At 36.9% G+C, this 19179-nt stretch overlaps 4 protein-coding genes across 5 annotated transcripts; 3 read left to right on the top strand and 1 right to left on the bottom strand.

The window, feature by feature from the left end:
* The first annotated feature begins 4146 nt into the window (after positions 1–4146).
* On the top strand, positions 4147–6752 carry LOC104741240 (uncharacterized). Its single transcript, XM_010462040.3, has 8 exons — positions 4147–4550; positions 4700–4824; positions 5436–5473; positions 5747–5857; positions 5940–6019; positions 6117–6153; positions 6246–6287; positions 6393–6752. The coding sequence occupies exons 1-8, from the start codon at positions 4284–4286 to the stop codon at positions 6476–6478; spliced, it is 786 nt and encodes a 261-aa protein (XP_010460342.2). The 5' UTR covers positions 4147–4283; the 3' UTR covers positions 6479–6752.
* Positions 6753–8407: 1655 nt separating this feature from the next.
* Positions 8408–12186, top strand: LOC104741241 (proline-rich receptor-like protein kinase PERK10). The gene is made up of 9 exons (XM_010462041.3): positions 8408–8821; positions 9123–10206; positions 10458–10868; positions 10943–11029; positions 11128–11198; positions 11286–11362; positions 11449–11596; positions 11675–11836; positions 11930–12186. Exons 2-9 carry the CDS (start codon positions 9189–9191, stop codon positions 12122–12124), a joined length of 2169 nt encoding a protein of 722 aa, XP_010460343.2. The 5' UTR covers positions 8408–8821; positions 9123–9188; the 3' UTR covers positions 12125–12186.
* Positions 12187–12802: 616 nt separating this feature from the next.
* LOC147928073 (uncharacterized) lies at positions 12803–13156 on the top strand. The gene has a single exon (XM_087486005.1). The coding sequence runs from the start codon at positions 12803–12805 to the stop codon at positions 13154–13156; it is 354 nt and encodes a 117-aa protein (XP_087342131.1).
* Positions 13157–13285: 129 nt separating this feature from the next.
* LOC104743529 (putative phospholipid-transporting ATPase 12) lies at positions 13286–18782 on the bottom strand. Of its 2 annotated transcripts, none has more exons than XM_087484505.1 (12): positions 18488–18782; positions 17798–18234; positions 16197–17542; positions 16004–16114; positions 15653–15929; positions 15477–15565; positions 15266–15374; positions 14960–15169; positions 14753–14878; positions 14572–14670; positions 14280–14471; positions 13286–14189 (listed from the first exon to the last, which is right to left on the bottom strand). In XM_087484505.1, exons 2-12 carry the CDS (start codon positions 18200–18202, stop codon positions 13599–13601), a joined length of 3555 nt encoding a protein of 1184 aa, XP_087340631.1. In that variant the 5' UTR covers positions 18203–18234; positions 18488–18782; the 3' UTR covers positions 13286–13598. The 2 variants fall into 2 exon arrangements, with proteins under 2 accessions (XP_087340631.1, XP_087340632.1); XM_087484506.1 differs by having other exon boundaries at positions 18362–18756.
* Between the last annotated feature and the right edge of the window lie 397 nt (positions 18783–19179).

Below are 19179 nucleotides of genomic sequence, written 5' to 3' on the forward strand. Positions count from 1 at the left end.
CATCAAAAAATGCTTTATTACATGACTACAATGAACAAATAAGTCTTTTACAAGATTTTTTTTTATGTTACATCAAAAAATGCTTTATTATTATAAAAACTAGGAAGCGGGCCCGTGCGTCGGGAAATGAAATTTTAAAGAGATTAACATTACTAAGTCATTTGAGAGAAAATTTGATAATGAGAGTATTTCGAAATTAGAATTTCTAAACTGGTTATATGGTATTCATTTTTTTGATTTATCAGGTTTTGTTAAAAATATATTTTTACAACCTTTTATAATCTTAATCACTTTTTATTTAGAAGTGCTCATCATTGGCTCTTTTGCCAAAATAATAATCATAAGTTAGATAAGTTAAATCTTTATACGAAAATAGGAGAGTGCTAAGGTGTATTTACATAAATTAAGAGTGCCTGACATTTTTCTTAGCTTCCTCCACACTGGACCAAAAAAAAATTACAAACTCTATTGTTAATTATGTTTTAGCCCGACATATATAGGGACATTTATCAGCAAAAATAGAAATGTTCTAAAGTCATGAGCTCATTTATCAATTTTAAATCAAGATCGATAGAGTGTACAATGTGAACAAAACACAAATCATATGTGAGAAAAAATAGAAACATAAACAAATATGTGTATACATGCTCTACTGCTCGTTTTAAGTTACAATTGATGTTATAGTATATATATATATATATATATATATATACTATGTAGCCGTATGCATACTCAATTCAAGCATATTGCCAATACAATGCCATGATAGTTATGCGTGTTGTCCAACTAATTAAACTCTTATAGGTTAAAATTAAAATCTGAATTAACAGTATACATATGTACTTATTAGAAATATATTTTTCAATAAAGCAAAAAGAAAATCTAAAATTTCTTTTAGTGTTTCATCAATTAAGAGGGAAGTATGTATATAAAAAAAGATGTATGAAATATGTTCACTTAAATTTTAAGATGCCCACCAGTTAATTTCTCTTTTTTTTTTAGAGTCAAAAGGAACAATGATACTTTATGATACTTTTTACTTGGTCTTCTTTATATTTCGTAGTTATGAATTTTAAAATGATGAAATTGACACTTTAGCCTAAATTTCCCTATATATACTCCACTATTTTCTTATGATATGAAGATGCAAGAGAAATCATGTAGCAACTTAGTAGACACAATTAGGGTAGGGTAGTAACCAAACCAAGACGCATATATATAAAGCAACATTACTTATTAAGTTACCAGTGACATGAATTTTTATCTGCCAAATACAGAAAAGTATACAACAACGTTTCCAGAACAATATTGTTACAATTTTTAAAATATAAACCTAAAAGAACATAAACAATGCCAAAGCCTAAAGACAATATCATCAGCTTACGGTCATCATAATCCACAACAGATAAACCATTTTGAATTATAAAAAATACTTTCCCATCTAATCAAACATCCAAAGAGTACTCCAAAAATTAAATATACTTATATACACATAGGCGTTTCCAACTAAATTCGTTAAATTGGTAAAGTAACCCTTGGATGAAATATAACTTTTAATTGTTGCAGGCTTGCAGCATGTTAAGTAGAAATGGTAACATTGTTCTATATTTACGAAGAATAAAAATAGGAGTATTTTTACAAAATTTATGTTTTATAAAGAAAGACAAAATATGATAACCTCAAGGAAAATGTTCACAAAGGTTGATCGTATTGGACCCGCGACGGACTTTCCGAAAGACTTTTTCGTTTGAAACACCGATTCAATTACATACATGCCTCTCTGACTACTCTCCCTCCATGGTAAACTATCATCATGAAGAGCAGGGGAGTTAGATGAACCCATAATATTTATAATGTAACGAATCATAATAACCTACTATAGTTACAACACAAACAGATAAAATGGTTAAACGTCTGTTAATTATTTCATATATTTTTTATTTGCTTTTAGTTATTTTATTATATCTTAGATTTGATCCTGTAGAACTGTCCTATACCATATAGGAATACAATATGATAATAAAGAAATCGAAATCATAACTCAAGCGGAGTAACGTTTTTCATTGAAATCGAAATCCTGTAGAACTGTCCCCCCCCCCCCCCCCCCCTCTTCATTAAACGGAGTCATGACTTGCAACATAATCTTTGACGCATCTTTCTGCTAACAAGTGTTTTGGCTTCAAGGCATACGTCTCGATAAAAGCGTATCGTGGTTGTATATATACGTTGGTTAAACTCAAATCACATTTATTTTCACTTAGAAAATTAAAAACTCTTGAAATGAAAAAAAAAAACAAAAACAAAAAAAAAAAAAAAAAAAAAAACGCTATCAAAATCCAAACTCAGACAGTATCAAATCCAAACAAAAATGAGTTTGTAATCAGCAAATGAACTAATTCATCAAAGTCAATTTAAACAGTACATTATAATGATGGTTAATATCAGTTCCACAGAAAATCAACATATGGCTTTATATATCAACATGCCTTTAATTATGATAATTAGTGGACTAAGCGACTAACTCAGAGGGTATGATATATGAATTCAACCCCATTCATCAGAGACTAACCAATATAGTTCTCCATCTGTCGGAATGAAAGTGACTCCATCTGCAGTTTTCCATATTATTTTTTCGATTACATTTCTATCAGAACATACAAGTCAAAGGATCACTGGTAAGTTTAATTCTTACTGATCCTCATGTTTGGAAAATAATTAAGAGAGACAGAAGAGGTAAGAGTTACATAAAAGAGAACACCAACCTAATTAAAGAAGAGTAACGATGGTAAGGGTGTCACATCTACCATCGTGTCACATCTTGTTGACTATAAGAGAATTTTACGAAAACAAAGACTGGATTTACAATGCCAAGTAAACGGATGAATATATTCTCCCCAAATAAACACCACATGTAAAAGTACATAACTTAAGCAATGCAACATCATATGTTTCGTTTTCACATCTAATCGAACATTCAAAAAATATCTAAATATAAAATCTACACATTGAGAATTGAGACATTAACGTTACAAAAATATGGCAGGCCTAATTACCATCGAATTCAGGGACAAACGATAGGCTTGAAAAAATTAAGAAACAAAAAGTTTACCAAACAAAGATTAATGATGACTGGGTTTAGAAAATATAAGAAACATCAAAAGGGTCGATTTTATTCTGTAATACATTTGTTAAAACACCAACGAATACGCATATCTCCACCGAGCAAACTGTTCAGTTATTCGAGGAGGAGAGAGTAAACTACTCCTTGCAGTGATTAACAACAATAAAAAAGTATGTAGATAAAAAGGGAACCATAACAACTACAATGGTTGAACGAATTCCAAATATATAGATCTGAAAAGAGGCAATTGAACATGTTTTTTACATAGAAAAGCGTTGATTCGGAGGGCTAAACAAAGAGAAGCGACGATTTGGGGAAAGAAGAAAAGTGTCTTTTCATTTAATAAATTAATGACATCAGGTTAGAGATAAACCGTTGGATGAGAAAATAAAAATAATTTTATCCGTTGGATTAAAAAGATGATGTCAGCAGTCTTAAAAAATGAGTTTGCTATTATATATAGATAATAAGATAACCTAAGTTCCATGGGTGCATCTAATTCTCGTCGTAGCTTGTCACCGCTCCACGCAGAGGTAGAGGCCCTTACATGGGCAATGAGGTGTATGATTGGTGCTGATAACGAGAAAGTCGTCTTTCTCACAGACTGTTCTGATTTGGTGAAGATGGTGTTTTCGCCTTCCGAGTGGCGTGCTTTCAAGACATATCTAGACGCTATTGATGAAGATAAGGGTGAATTCCTTTCATTCTGTCTCGTTCAGGTACCAAGATCACAGAATGGTAGAGCGGACAATGTCGTGCTAGAGTGGAGTCGCTTCCAATCACCTTTGTGAATAACTTCCCGTCTAATTGGCTCGTTTGAGTCAATCTTGTAACCTGTTGGCAAAAAAAAAAAAAAATAATAAATAACCTAAGTTAAAATTCTTAAGTTCCAAGTTATATAATCTTTTACAAATAGAAAAAAAAAAAAAAAATCATAAGCTTTAAAATTCAAATCATTAACCCTAACCCCTGACATTAAATGGCTAATAATTAAACTGAGAATTGTCCATAATTTTTAAAATTGGGCTCGGGTAAGACAAACCCGACCCGACACAGAAGAACAAGCTCTCTTCCTCGTCTCTCTCTCTTTTACTCAAAACGAGAAGCAAAAACACACCGAAAAAAAAAACCAATTCTAAAATTTCATAGAATCGATCCATCTATGGCGGTGACTAGTCCAGCTACACGCTTCGCACCACCGCTGAACCGGCCTTTTCACCACCGATCGGCACTCGCCTCGCTTCATTGCGCCTCTAGGAACTTCCTCTTCCTCCGAAATCCCACTCCGAGCTCGACGATCGTCGCTGTCAGGTGCCAGAAACCTCTTTCCGACGGGATTAGCTCTACTGAGTCCATGAGTCATGTCTCTTCCGCTTCATCTTCTGTTTCGTCTTCGATCGATTTCCTAACCTTGTGTCATCGGCTCAAGGTATGTGTTTGAACCCATATTGTTATTATTATCATCGATTCCGAAATCAAAACAATGGGGATTGAGTAAATAATACTTTGAGAGTGGCTTTCAATTCTGAAATTGTGAGTTCTGCGTAGTGAACTTTGTATTGGTGTCATCTTGTGTAGACAACAAAGAGAAAAGGGTGGATTAATCAGGGGATAAATGGACCTGAATCAATTGCTGATCATATGTACCGTATGGCTATAATGGCATTGATAGCTGGTGATCTTACTGGAGTTGACAGAGAAAGGTTAGTCGTTGCCTCAACTGTTTTGAGTTTATTTAGATGATAAAGAGTAAGGAGGCTACTGTAAAATTGTGCATGCAATGCACTTTGGAGATATACATATGATTCGTAGATAAAGATATGTACGTTTCTTTTCTAAAAGTGATTGTTTCTTTCTATGGAATGCAAGTATCTAAGGAGAAACCGAGAAATATTTTGGTAGACTAGTTAGTTAGTAAAGTGGACTTTATCTTCTAGAGAAATGGTATATTCGTGGAACTCAGAATGTAGTGAAAATGTTCCGGGAGTTAAATGAATTATATGAGCGGATAGTATTGTCAGATAATCAAAGTCAGAATTACAAAGCTGTGCTCTAAAACTGCTTTGTAGTCTTAACTTGATAATCATGCGGCAAGAGTTAGGTATGCTTGTAAGTGTGTATGTCATTCGTATTAGACTCGTTCAGAAAGTTGAATGAAGGATAAGATAGGAAGACCATGCGTTATTAATTGATTTTTTTTAAGTGTTGATTTAGCACTGGTTGTCAAACTATCCAATAATAAGTTCCTCTGTTTTCTGCCTATAACTTATTGGATCTTTCTCTGTCTTCCTTCTTTTTCTTGGCATCTAAACAGGTGTATAAAAATGGCAATAGTGCATGACATCGCTGAAGGTAAATACACTTTATTACCTATATTCACTATATAACCTGATCGCTTCTCCTAGTTTAGTAAAAAATATTGTATGGTTTGAAGGATACAAACTTGTGTAGATTTAGATCCTTGATAGGGTAAGATGTGTAACAGATGCACTTGGATTCGTTATGGTACTAAACATGTGTTGAGAGCTGATTACTTTGGTTTCTTTCTCTCAATTGATTTATACTCTTTTTCTGAAACTAAAATCCTACAAAATGTCAAAGCCTCACAACTTAGCTTTTGAACAGCTATTGTTGGAGATATTACACCATCTGATGGTGTACCTAAGGAAGAAAAGAGTAGGAGGGAGAAAGCAGCTTTAAAAGAGATGTGCGAGGTTCTGGGTGGAGGCCTCAGAGGTATATAAGCCTCTGCTACTGTCATCTTCTAATGTTTTGATTTCCAAAACACTAATTTTGTAAGTCTAATGTCAATGTGCAGCGGAGGAGATCACAGAACTTTGGCTGGAGTATGAGAACAATGCTTCTTTAGAAGCAAATCTTGTAAAAGACTTTGATAAGGTAACCATCGATGCCTTTAATTTCTGTTGGTTGTTAATAGTCACAACTTACATAACACTTGGGGTTACACTGACTCTTGTCTCTATTGTGGATTTAGGTTGAAATGATTCTCCAGGCGCTAGAATATGAAGCTGGTAAGTCTCAATCTTAATCTTTATAATCGCCTGTGCTTGTTGTTCCTCTCCCATCCCAAGAAATCGTAGTTGACATTTTAACATCATGGCAGAACACGGGAAAGTGCTCGACGAATTTTTCATATCGACAGCAGGTTAAAAACCCATCTCTTTACGCTCTTTTCGCTTTACTTTTTTAAACGTGAAGTCAAATCATTGTGTTTCATCAAATACATCATATACTCCAATTTCAAATGCAGGCAAGTTTCAAACCGAAATTGGAAAAAGCTGGGCGGCCGAGATCAACGCGAGGAGGAAAAGCCAATTGACAAACAGACAGAGATAGTAAAATCCAGGTGCATCATACCTTAGATCTCCCTCAAGTATCAACAGTAGAATCTCGAAAACTAAGCAGACTCCTCCTCTTGAACCAAAAGGTACAAGCTTCTAATGAAATTTTCAGTTTTGTAGTTCAACGAACACAAGTCTTGGTTTTGACCTTCCCCTTTAGTTACTAGTTGAAGTAGTAGGTCCATACTTTTAGACATTCTGGTAAACATGAATCCGAACTCAAGAATATGCTTGTATTTTTTTTGAAAAGTGATCAAAGTTATTAAAAATCTTGACTCGAGCTTCCTAAACTGATTTTGATGTACTCACACCTCAAAAAACCCAATTAATACACATATGACATACTCTTTGTTATAAGTATATAAACTTCTCTGACCCTACTTAAACGCGTGTGCATTGTCATTGTCACTGTTAATATGTTGTAATGAAAGTGAGTCAACAGCTACAGAATCTAGAAAGATGTAACTGGAGACCCCCAAATGTTGTCACGTGTGTTATATTATTCTCCCTCCCCCCCCCCCCCCCCCCCTCTCATCTTCTTCTTCTGCAATGATTGTGGAGAAGAAAGCGTGCATTTCCACTGGTTTGTATACAAAGTTAAGATGAAGAAAAGAAAAAAAAGTTAAGATGAAGAGCATATAACAAGATATGTATTTTTATCAGCCGACACAATTTTAATCACGCAAGATCTCCTCCATTGGCTCCCAAGTCTGTGAAGATGGAGAATGACATGTCATGTGACAAAATTAAATTACAAAAAAAAAAAATGTGGTATAGAAAATGAGAAAAAGAACATAAAAAGTCAATACTGTATAATTAAATTGGGTTCCACATTGCCACTGCTGTGTGTTTCTTCCTCTTTTTTATTTGTTTTGTTTTTAATCGGTATGTAGTGTGATGTGGAGAATGGTCCCAAAAGTTGAAAATGTCACTTTCACAAATTTTAATATCCACCAACAACGACTGAACTATTAATTTTCTATTATACATAAAAATTTCTGAACCAATCGTACCATATGTTATGTGTACTAGATATTCCAAATTGTGAATTATTTTACCCAATACCACAAGGGATACTTCTTTATCTCTCTCACTTGCATTACAAACCTTTTTTGTTCTTTTATGTCAATGTATTAAATAATTATGTATTCGCATATGTTGCTATGGTAAGTCTAAATAAAAATAATAAATGCAAATATAGCAAGCTTGAGTGAAGAATTTATTGTACTAGTAATAAGTCTATTAGACAAATAAATATATAATCACTCGGTTGAAAGCTTTACCAGTGTATTTTAAAATAGAGAAATTCTCAAAAATAGCACCAAACTAAGTTTTTTTTCCAAACTTAGCACAACATCTCAAAAATTCCAAAAATAGTATCAATTAATCATTTAAAATTAAATCCTAAATTCAAAATACTAAAACTCTACCCCTCAAAACTATATCCTAAATGTGAAATTGAGAACCTAAACTTTAAAAAAAAATTCTAAAAATTAATTTTAAATATTTTAATATGATAAATAGTGCTATTTTTATAAATTTTTGGAATATGTGCTATAGTTGTTCATAAAACTTATTTTAGTGTTATTTTAGGGTATTTCTCTTTAAAATATCCAATATTAAATCTTTTTACGATTTTTCGTATATTAATACAAATATATATTTGTAATTTGGTAAAGATTTCTTTTAATCATAGTTAACATTTGTTTTTTTTTGTTTTTGTTCGACAAAATCATAAGTTAACAACATACAAGTTGAAAATGGTTGCATATCGAAATCGCTAATATCGCAAGGTGTTATTTATTAAGCAAAATAAGTAAGAAAAAGAAAAAGGTAATAATTTATTTTGACCACCATTGATTTGACGTTGCAGTAAAGCATTGTTTCCTTTACGATGGATGATGATGATCATCCATAGCAAAAATATCAATGAAATATATATATATATATATATATTTTTTGTCTTTTAACTTCCTAAAACGATTTTTCTTATTTTCCTACCGCTTTGTTTGATTGATGCGCACAGTATTTTTTTGTTTTGATTCATCATCCATCACCCAACTTTTTTTGTTTTTTTTTTCTTCTTCTTCTTCCCCTCCACAGAGAGAGAGGCTTGACAAAGTTTAAACCTTCCTTCTTCATGTACCCAATTTTGCTTAAGCTGAGGTGAAAGAGAGAGTCAGAGAGAGAAGTTGCTTACTTGGGCTTTTTAATGGCTAACACTACTACAGTTGGGTTTTGAGAAGCCGAGATTTTTCTTGTTCTTGCGAAATTGTGGTGTTTAAAGGAAAAAGCTTTTACATAGATCCGTAGTTGTTTGCATTTGTCATCTAATCAGGTAATCTTTGGTTCATCTGGAATTTTGTATTGGGGGGGGGGGGGTGATTTTGGGTTTTGCTCAGAAGTTTGGCTTCACGATCTGGACGTTATCTTATAACAACATCCTTTTCTCGGGTCTCTGTTTTGTATTGAAAGCCTGTGTCAGAAGACTCAGAACTGTAGGGTTCAGTCTTAAGATTAGCAACAGTGTTGGGTGGTGCTGTGTGATTTTAGTTTGGTCCTTTAAGGTTACACTGTCAATAGTATTCTCAAAAGTCTGGGAATTTTAGTTGATTTGTTTGATTTTCATGAAATTTCAGGTTTGATTGACCAAAGAGTAGAGTAGAGTGGTGATGAAAATGTTAGAATTTGGTCTTCTGGTTTAGATGGCAACACCACCGGTACAGGCTCCTACGGAAGAGGTCTCACCGCCTACTCCACCAGTAGTGTCACCTACACCATTATCACCGCCTACTCCACCATTGGCGTCGCCTCCGACATTGTCCCCGCCTCTTCCAATGGTCTCACCTCCACCGCAGCCGTCGTCTCCCGGTGATAATGCTACTTCCCCAAGTAAAGAACCCATTAATGGGAATTCACCGGAGACCCTAATCACTCCAGCTCCGGTGACTCCAGTATCATCCCCACCACCAGAACCTTCTCCCTCACTACCTCCACCAATTGTAGCTCCTCCTCCTGCTCCTACATCACCCGACCCGCCAATAAGCGTACCACCACCACCACCTAAGAGCTCTCCCCCTCCACCTGATCAGCCTGTCATTTTACCCACTCCGTCACCCTCGATACCAACAGTTCCGCCACCGGAAGCCACTCCTTCACCCCCTGCACCAGACTTACCAAGATATTCACCTCCACCGCCTACAATAGTCCCACCAACACATTCATCTCCACCTCAGCCATCACTTCCTCCTCCACGTCCTCCTACCACACATGATTCGAAACATCCCCCTCCTCCACGTGATCCTCAACGTCCTGAGAAACCTCCTCCACCAGAATCCAAACGTCCTGCTCCTTCACCTCCTCCTCCACGGGACTCAAAACGTCCTGTGCATCATTCACCTCCTCCACCAAAGGAAATGACCCCACCTCCCAAGTCATTACCCTTACCACCCTCAGTTATATCCCCGCCTACGCCTCCTCAAAAATCTGTGCCAGGTTCTGATAATCCATCTCCAAATAACCCTACTCCTGTGACAGATAATTACAGCAGCAGTTCCAGCACTAGTACAGCGGCTGTCGTGGGTGCAAGTATTGGAGTGGCCCTCTTGCTGCTTTGTCTTATTGGACTTGTTGTGTGGTGCTTGAAGAGACGGAAAAAGAGGCCCTCAACCATTGGTGGTGGCTATGTTATGCCAACGCCTATGGATTCCTCTCCAAGATCAGGTAATATTTACAGGTTAATCTATTTTATTTGGAAGTGTTAGTCTTTGTCATCCTTACAGTGGCTTAGCAAGCATGGCACAAAGAAGTCTTCTTGTATGTATTGATGGTTGGAATCTTAGACAATACATTTTACTTTAAACCAAAAGTTCATGTTCTTTAGAGATTAAGATAGTTTGTGTCAAGAGTTCATAGTTATAGATATTGCTATGTATATTTGATTCTCAGTATTTCTGCATCTCTTTGTTTTCCAGATTCAGTGCTTCTGAAGACACAGTCATCTGCACCTCTAATGGGAAATCGTTCTAGCAATCGAACATATTTTTCACAGTCAGAACCTGGTGGTTTTGGTCAATCGAGGGAACTGTTTTCATATGAAGAACTTGTCATAGCAACAAATGGATTCTCAGATGAAAATCTATTGGGTGAAGGTGGATTTGGTCGTGTGTATAAAGGAGTCTTGCCAGATGAAAGAGTGGTTGCTGTGAAACAGTTAAAAATAGGTGGAGGACAAGGTGACCGAGAATTCAAAGCTGAGGTTGAGACCATAAGCAGGGTACATCACCGGAATTTGCTTTCTATGGTTGGATACTGCATTTCTGACAACCGGAGATTGCTTATTTATGATTATGTCCCTAACAACAACCTTTACTTCCATCTTCATGGTAAGCGAGATTTCAGGACATATCATCATAAACACAAGCCACTATTACTTATACTGTCTTTCTATGGTCTTTAGCCGCAGGAACTCCGGGTCTAGACTGGGCAACACGTGTTAAAATTGCTGCTGGTGCGGCTCGTGGACTAGCTTATCTCCATGAAGATTGTAGGTTGCTGTGACTCTTCCATAATTTGTGGGAAAAACGTCCTGATGCTATTTTATGGTTCTTGGGTACTAATTTATTTGATGGTAAACTTTGATAGGTCATCCTCGTATCATCCATAGGGACATCAAATCATCCAACATTCTTTTAGAGGATAACTTTCACGCCCTGGTATACATCCACCTACTCTTCTGAACTACAAAGGTGCTGATAATTAAGATCATGGGTTTTAACAGTGTTTAATCTCTCATTCTCTAGGTTTGTGATTTTGGCCTTGCAAAGCTAGCTCTTGATTGTAACACACATATTACAACTCGAGTTATGGGAACATTCGGGTAGGTGGTGGTTCTCAGGAGCAAAACAGTCTTTCTGTATATGTTGCACATCCTGCATCTACTAAAGTATATGTATAATGTTTCAGATACATGGCTCCTGAATATGCATCAAGTGGCAAATTAACTGAGAAATCAGATGTGTTCTCCTTTGGGGTTGTTCTACTAGAGTTGATCACTGGACGTAAGCCCGTGGATACATCCCAGCCTCTAGGAGATGAGAGCCTTGTTGAATGGGTATGGCATAAATAAACAATTTTAACTGTTGAGAATAGAACTGTTTCTTCAATCCAATGTTTGCATTTGATGTTTCAGGCTCGTCCTTTGCTTAATCATGCCATTCAAACCGAAGAGTTTGCAGCTCTAGCAGATCCCAAGCTAGGTAAAAACTATGTTGGTGTGGAAATGTTTAGAATGGTTGAGGCAGCTGCAGCCTGTATTCGCCATTCAGCTGCAAAGAGACCTCGAATGAGTCAAGTACCGACATTTTCTCAAAAACCCATATTTTTTCTTCTCCTTTCCACCAAATGGAATCTCACATAACAAGCTCTTCATTGAAAATTCTTGCAGATTGTGAGAGCTTTCGACAGTCTAGCTGAGGAAGACCTCACCAATGGGATGAGACTAGGGGAAAGCGAAATCATCAACTCAGCTCAGCAGTCTGCAGAGATTAGATTATTTAGGAGAATGGCTTTTGGCAGCCAAAATTACAGTACAGATTCTTTCACTCGTAGTAGTAATATAAGCAAAGATGAAAACGTGTAAATATCAGCAACAAAACACATTGCATAATGATTTTTCCGAGAAAGAGATCTTGATTAACTTCAGATTTGGATCATCTGTTTCATCCTTGACCTAAAGAATTAAAGAAACGAGTAGTTTGGGGGATCATGTGGATGAACACAGTTGCAGAGATTATGTATAGTAATTTCGCCTTCAAAAAGAATAATATCTCAAAGCATATCAGTTTTGCAAGTTCCGATCCTTGAATTCAGGTCGTCAGATTCGTCTGGTCCAAATCTGTGGATGAACAAGAATAGAAATGAGACGAGTAAAATGTTATGTTGGACACAAGATTGTTTCATTTTTTCTTCCCGCTCTGATGTAACTGCTTGTTATCATGTCCTCTCATTATCATGCTTCTTTATGTTATCACCAAACTCTTCATTACGTGTGTCACTGTCCCTCACATGATACATATGGTCAAATGAATCGATTTGCCAAATATAATAAGAGAAAAGACCAGTGCACCCTTTTCCCGAACTACATTCATGTTGGGAAATAGTCTCAAAGGGAACAAGAACTTAATCAGCTACAGTTCTTTTGACGTCCAAGATTCCTAAATATGCCGGTAAATATGTCTCATACCCCATGTGATTTCTATAATATTTCTGTATATCTATATCATCTCTGTAACCTTGCAGTTTTGTGCATATCAGGGTAATGGAAGAAGATTGTGGTGCATTTGCAGCAGACTGTGTTGTCCTGTCATGCTGCTGCCAGTGCCTTGTCTTACAAGTCAGTGTCTTTGTCTTCTTCAAGATCCCTTGTAAACTTGCCAAGAAGATGAAGAAGTTTGTGAAGAGAAGATCTCGGAAAACCTTGCAACCAACAATGGAGGACGTCAAAGAGGAGCATTGTTCTGGAAATGGGTTTGCCTTTGAAGAAGGCTCATCAGGATCATATTGCTTTGAAGATATTGAAGGAATGTTGCAGGAACTGTCGATGACCAAAGGGATCTTGTTTGGAAGCTTCTGGCGCCATGAAGATTTTTCTGACGTTTTCGATTTCAAATAGCAACAACCAACAAAACAGAAATTATTATTTGCTCGTCTGCATCCGTTGTGTTATTTAATCAAGAATCCAGAAAATAAGCGTTGAGGGAATAATCAGGTCTCATTACGCAAATGATCAGTAGAAGAGAAATGTAACAAAGACAAAGGTTGTATTGTATATCTTTGTCTGCTCTTATCTAACTGATGTATAATCTTCCACTGTTTTCTAATAATTAGATGTTTCTTTTGTCATTGTGTTTACCGGACAAGGATGCATGAATCAAAATTTACACCTTTATGCTATACAAACCAGTTAAAAAGCCTCTGTTTTTCATAGTGTCTTGTAACGAGCTACCACTTCGTAATCCTCCAGTAAAGTTTTCATGGTCTTATTTACATCCTGTAAAGACACTAAACCCCAAAATAATCTGAGGAGATAAATATCAGTATTCGTCCATTAGCTGTCAAGATTCTGGCTGATGAGAACTCATGACCAATGGCCTTGCTGATCTCTGCCTCTCCATTTCAAAGTTCCCAGAGTTGCTGCATTGATCCTCGTATCTAAGAAGCTGTATGGTTCCATGAGACATTGGGAAAAACCTCATCTGAATAGCAGAGAATATGAAGTAAGGCATCATTGTCGATAGCACTACAAAGAGAGTGGTGATCCAGTAAGAAGGTGCAGGCGCAAGAGCTTCAAGAAAGACCATATAGGCATCTGTAGATACTCTTATTGGAAGGGATCCGTACACCATGAGGAAAATGTACCACATAACAACAGATCCCCAAACGACGAGATGTTGGATCAGTGTGAAGTAACTGATCGTCAATACCATCTGCAAACTCACAACCCACACCACACATGTGTACATTGTTCCCCCTAGAATATCTCTCCCTGCTGTTTTCCCTTCGTGATTGAAAGCTTGAGATTCAAGAGAGCTTTTGCAGAGAAAGAAAATGATTATTGCACTGCAGAAGCCATGGGACATCCAACTGAGTATTCGGCGCCAATTAAAAAGGAGATTCTGTACACCTTCTTGGTACAATACGGGGAACTGTGACAGCAAACAAAGCAAGACTTTAATAAAGAAATTTCACTTGACTGGTGAAAGATTAAGCAGCTGTTTTGATTTGAATGACTATACCTTGAGACAAAATGGTGCAGATACATCCTGGTCGAAGATGCCCAAACATATTATAGGAAGAGACGTGAAAAAGACGCTATATAGAGATAGATACCAGTCATTGTAAGCCGGTGTCGCTGAGAATGATGTGTATGCCTCATATAAGAAGAGAGTGAAACCAAATGTAATGTTCTTATAGAAGAAATAACAAATCTGCATTATAAAACAGTCAAATATTGAGAAAACTAGTCAGAGTAAAGGAAAATGAGACTGAAGATCAGCGTCAATCTAAATTTGTAGATTAGACTTGTACCATTTTTGAGATCCGTCTGTAACACCAGTGTCCATGGACCAGTAACAAGCGCTCCAGATATCTGAATTGAGCAATGGCAATGTCGCTGGACATTACAGCCTGAAAAATTATAAGGATTAGTATAGGACAAATATTACCAATAAAAGCTGAAAAAAGGTGTTTTGTTTTTCTTTTATCGAACCTGCATTCCTTCCACGCCGCTGATCCCAACTCCTATATCTGCTTCCTGAAGCATTCCAACATCATTTGCGCCATCACCAATTGCCAGTGTAGTCTGACCGCTTCCAGTTTTGACTAGTCTTGTTACCTGTGCAATATGAGTCATGAAAAAACCTAGGCAGGCGCTAAGTATATGACAATTGTGATGGAAGATAAAGTCAGAACTTACCAGTGCCTTCTGTTTTGGTGATGAACGGCAGCAAATCACTGAAGCACAGCCAATGGCCAGGTCAAGGAAGATGCCTTTCATATCTTCCTCCAATGCATAAGCAAGTGATTTTCCATCAATGATTAAAGCAAGAGCCTTAGAGTTTCCACCAGAGGCTTTCAGCTGAGCCTTTCCACTAGTTATCTGACACAGTACACTTTCTTTCAAAGCCTGCAAAAAATAGCCAAATTGATTCATCCATCTACATAATAACTAGTAATACTATTTCAACGCCATCATATCAGTGTTCCAAAATTTTTGTAGTACCTCTGCAATGGCATCTTTTTCTCCGGATTTTTCCAACTGCTGGATTTCAGGGGTCTCCAAGTTAATTACGATCTGCTTCATGTCTCGTCTGAGCAAACTGCAAGCGAAGCTGTCAAAGATACACATGCACAGGTGGGTTCAGAGAGTGACTAAGATTGTATGCACAAGGCTCAAGAGTAAACATAATCTGGTTGTACCCAGAAATCAATACCCAATATTGATAGCAGTCTCCATCTTGTCTCCAGTCAAAACCCAAATCTTTATTCCTGCTTGAGCAAGCTTATCAATGCAATCAGGGACCTGAATGAAAGGAAAGAGAAAGAGAGAAAAGAATTTCAATTTTCTTGTTCGCCTCTGAAAAACTAACCAATCTATAAATTAGCTTACCCCATTTTGAAGTTTATCCTCGACTGCAGTAGCTCCAAGAAGAACCAAGTTTCTCTCAATCTTCTCTGTTACTTCATCTATCAGTGCTTCTCGATCAGCACTAACTGAATTCTTGGCTTCACTGATTCTCTCAGTGAACATCTCATATTCATTCTCGCCGAGTTCACGATAGGCAAGTATCAAAGTTCTCAATCCAGCATCAGCATACTCGTTGACATGGTCCCGGGTTTCCTTTTCATACTTTCTACCGCGTTCGGAAAGTCTTTCAAACATGACACTGGACGATGAACAAAGTTGAAACTAAGTTCTAAAAGAGATTTATATCTGAATTTCTAAAGTAGGGATCCATACCTGTCTGCCCCTTTACAAAGTAAAAGCAGTTTGCCATCTTGATTTTGCACTATTACTGACATCCTTTTCCTTGAGCTACTGAATTCAAGAACGTTCAGGACTTTATACAACCTGAAAGGGAACACTTTCACTAAAGTCAGAAAGGGACAGAAGCTTCTGATGGAATAAAATAAAAAAGAGAAGATGAACCGACCTTTCAATTCGTTCCCCAGTCACCAGGTCTAGCTCTCTGACGGATATTGTTGTTTGAGTTCGAGAGAAAAATTCAAACCCAAGCTCCCTAGCTGCAATAACAAATGCTGCCTCGTCCGGTGATTCAGCCTCGTAGGAGACCTTTCCAGTATCTTCATCCACTTCAGGTATAACTGTATGGCATACTGCCAATAATTGAAAGAATTTCTGAATGACATCAGCATGCGTTTCTGTGACCCACTTTCCATCCATTACCCTTTCATCTCTAAAGTTGAATCCTTTCACAACCGGTTCTGCAGAAACAACATCCTCGGTACTAATTCCGTTGCTCTGATTCACCAAAGCAGAACCTTTTCTCCTATCCATAGCCATCTCCACCTCTGTTACACCACGTCCATAGGCTGTCCCAGCAATAGAACACTTGATGAACTCCATGGAGTTACAAGTCAATGTTCCCGTCTTATCTGAAAGAATTGTACCCACTTGCCCAAGTTCTTCATTCAGATTGGAAGTACGTGCATGTGCAGGTTTGTCAGCTTCCTCATAATACATATGGATATCCCGATTGATGAAGATACTCTGAACAACCTTGACAATCTCTATTGATACATACAAGGATATAGGTATAAAATAACTGTTTAACATTAGCGCCGTTAGAAAGTGAAACATTGCAGCCATAGACACCCTCTTCGGGTCAAAGAAGATGGTTGAATCATCTGGTTTCAGATACCATCTTTTCATTACGCCATTCTGGAAATCTTCTCTTGTTGAGATTCCAAATAAAACCGAACCAAAAAATGCTAATGAAATTACCATAAGGAACATCAGGTATATAATCTTATCCATCTTCCTCTCGATCATGCTTCTCTTAGACGGAGGCTCTCTTGAATTCTGGACAACTTTTGTATCAGGTCCTGTGAAGATAACAACCCCATAGATATAGTCTGTGTTCCTGAGTTTTGATCCTCTCAGAAGAAGCTGCTGTGGTGAGAGAGGGTACTTTGCTCCCTTAAGCTCCATAGTACCAATAAATGAGTACAAGTTAGCATTCGGGTCTTCACATTTGATAAAAGCCTCAAAGTCCCTGAAATTGAGCTCTTCGCGCAATGACAATGTTACTTCTAGTCCTTGTTTAAGTTTCAGATTTGTTTCCCCGTCAAGGTTCATTGTCTCTACATAGCAAACATCATCCTCGTAGCTAGAAGAAAGCAGGACAAGGTCTGCCGGAAAAAACTCGTTTTTCTCTACCTTCAATATATCTCCAACTCTTAGTGTCTTCCATTCCCTAAGATCGAAATTCCCATTGCCTTGGTGCACTCTAACTTTTCTGTTATTCACCTCAATATCCTAAAAGCATGGAAATTTCCAGATGATGAGAAAGATATACAAATGAAAAATGGATTGATCCAACCTAATGCAAAAGCAAGACAAACTATTCAATGATATGTCAACCCCAGTTCTTAACTATGTAGCTTAATACAACATAGAACTCGGATTCGGAACAAGATAACAAACAATGTTTAGACACAGAGCATCCTATTAAGATCATCTAATCCAACTCTAATCAATCAACAACCACTCAGACAAAATCATTCAAAGTACCTGTTGTTTCCGGCGCCAATCTTCTACACCCTCTTTAAACATAGTAGCGAGAATGACAAAAGTAAGCGGAACAATGGCGCTCACAGCAGTATAAGGCGCAAGAGGAGTAAAAGACAAGATCCCAACAACAAGGAAGTAGAAATTGGCAACTCTCCTGAACTGCTCAAACAAAGATTTAGGGAGGAAAGTGGTGAGAGTGTACTTGGTAGTCCTAACATAGTTGTCACAGTAATTTCTTGATTCAGCTTCAGGGGAATCAGGCTGGTTACAGAGGACGACACGAGAGAAACCAGATCGTCCAATTTTCGAATGGTCTGGCTTGAAACAAGCTTTAGCACCTGTCAATGTGAGAAGCTTGCTCAACAGTATCTTCCTTTTGCGTCTCCTTCCACTTCCTGCTGCCATTGTCTCTCTCTCTCTCTCAATTCAACACCTGACTGTGTAAAAAAAAAAAAAAAAAAAATCAGACTTTCAGAATCTCTAAAACCCTGAAATTATATTAAAGTAATGTCTTTTGAATAGGAGCAAGAAAGGCCAAATTTTGATGCGTCTCAAGAGCATTACACTGAATAAAGTTGGGATTTTTTTGGCTGTCAAAATGAGGATGACATGTGAAAACAGAGGTACCCAGAGAACCAAATCGTTGAAAGGATAAAACTTTCGGGGAAATGGACAAAGAGACAATGATACCTTTGATTGTATCCGACGACCTCGTAGTTTATGAGTCTCTTCTTCACCTTTTCATTTCCCGAGAAATTTCTCGGAAAAAATCTGGTGAAGAGACAGACAAAGGGAATCTAAAGATTAAATTTTGTGGAAATTATAGAAAGAAATCTGAAGAGAAAAGGGTAAAGAGTCTGAAAGATTTCAATCTGTAATCTCTTAATTTGGAAACTGGGTGGGGTTTTAAATGCATGAACAAAAAGTCTTGGGGTTTTTTAATGCATCAACTTAAATATTGGAAACTAATTAAGAAGTTTTCAGCATTTTATAGACTTTTTGAATTTCGTGATTGGTTGACTTAATCGAAAAGAAGATTTTTATTTTTTCATTTGTGATTGGAAATTAAGAAGATTTCGTTTTCTATAAATCTAATTATTTCCTCCTTAAATGTCAATATTTTCTTGGATATAAAAAAATCAATAGCAAATCAATTTTCCAATTAAAAAAAACGATTTGTGTATATATCTGCGTGTGAAGAAGATCGAAGAGATCATGCTAAGATCGTTTAAACTTAAACCAAAATCAAGAGTTTTGAAGCGCACAAAGGCTTGTCACACACAATGACACAATAGTATTCGGTTTTAATCAGTGGTTCATGTAACAGAACCGATAAATAAACCATGTCATATGCATATGCTTACTTGCGGAAGGTGCATGCA

Source organism: Camelina sativa, chromosome 14 (assembly GCF_030686135.1).
Source record: "Camelina sativa cultivar CO46 ecotype springtype chromosome 14, ASM3068613v1".
In the NCBI taxonomy this organism is placed as follows: domain Eukaryota; kingdom Viridiplantae; phylum Streptophyta; class Magnoliopsida; order Brassicales; family Brassicaceae; genus Camelina; species Camelina sativa.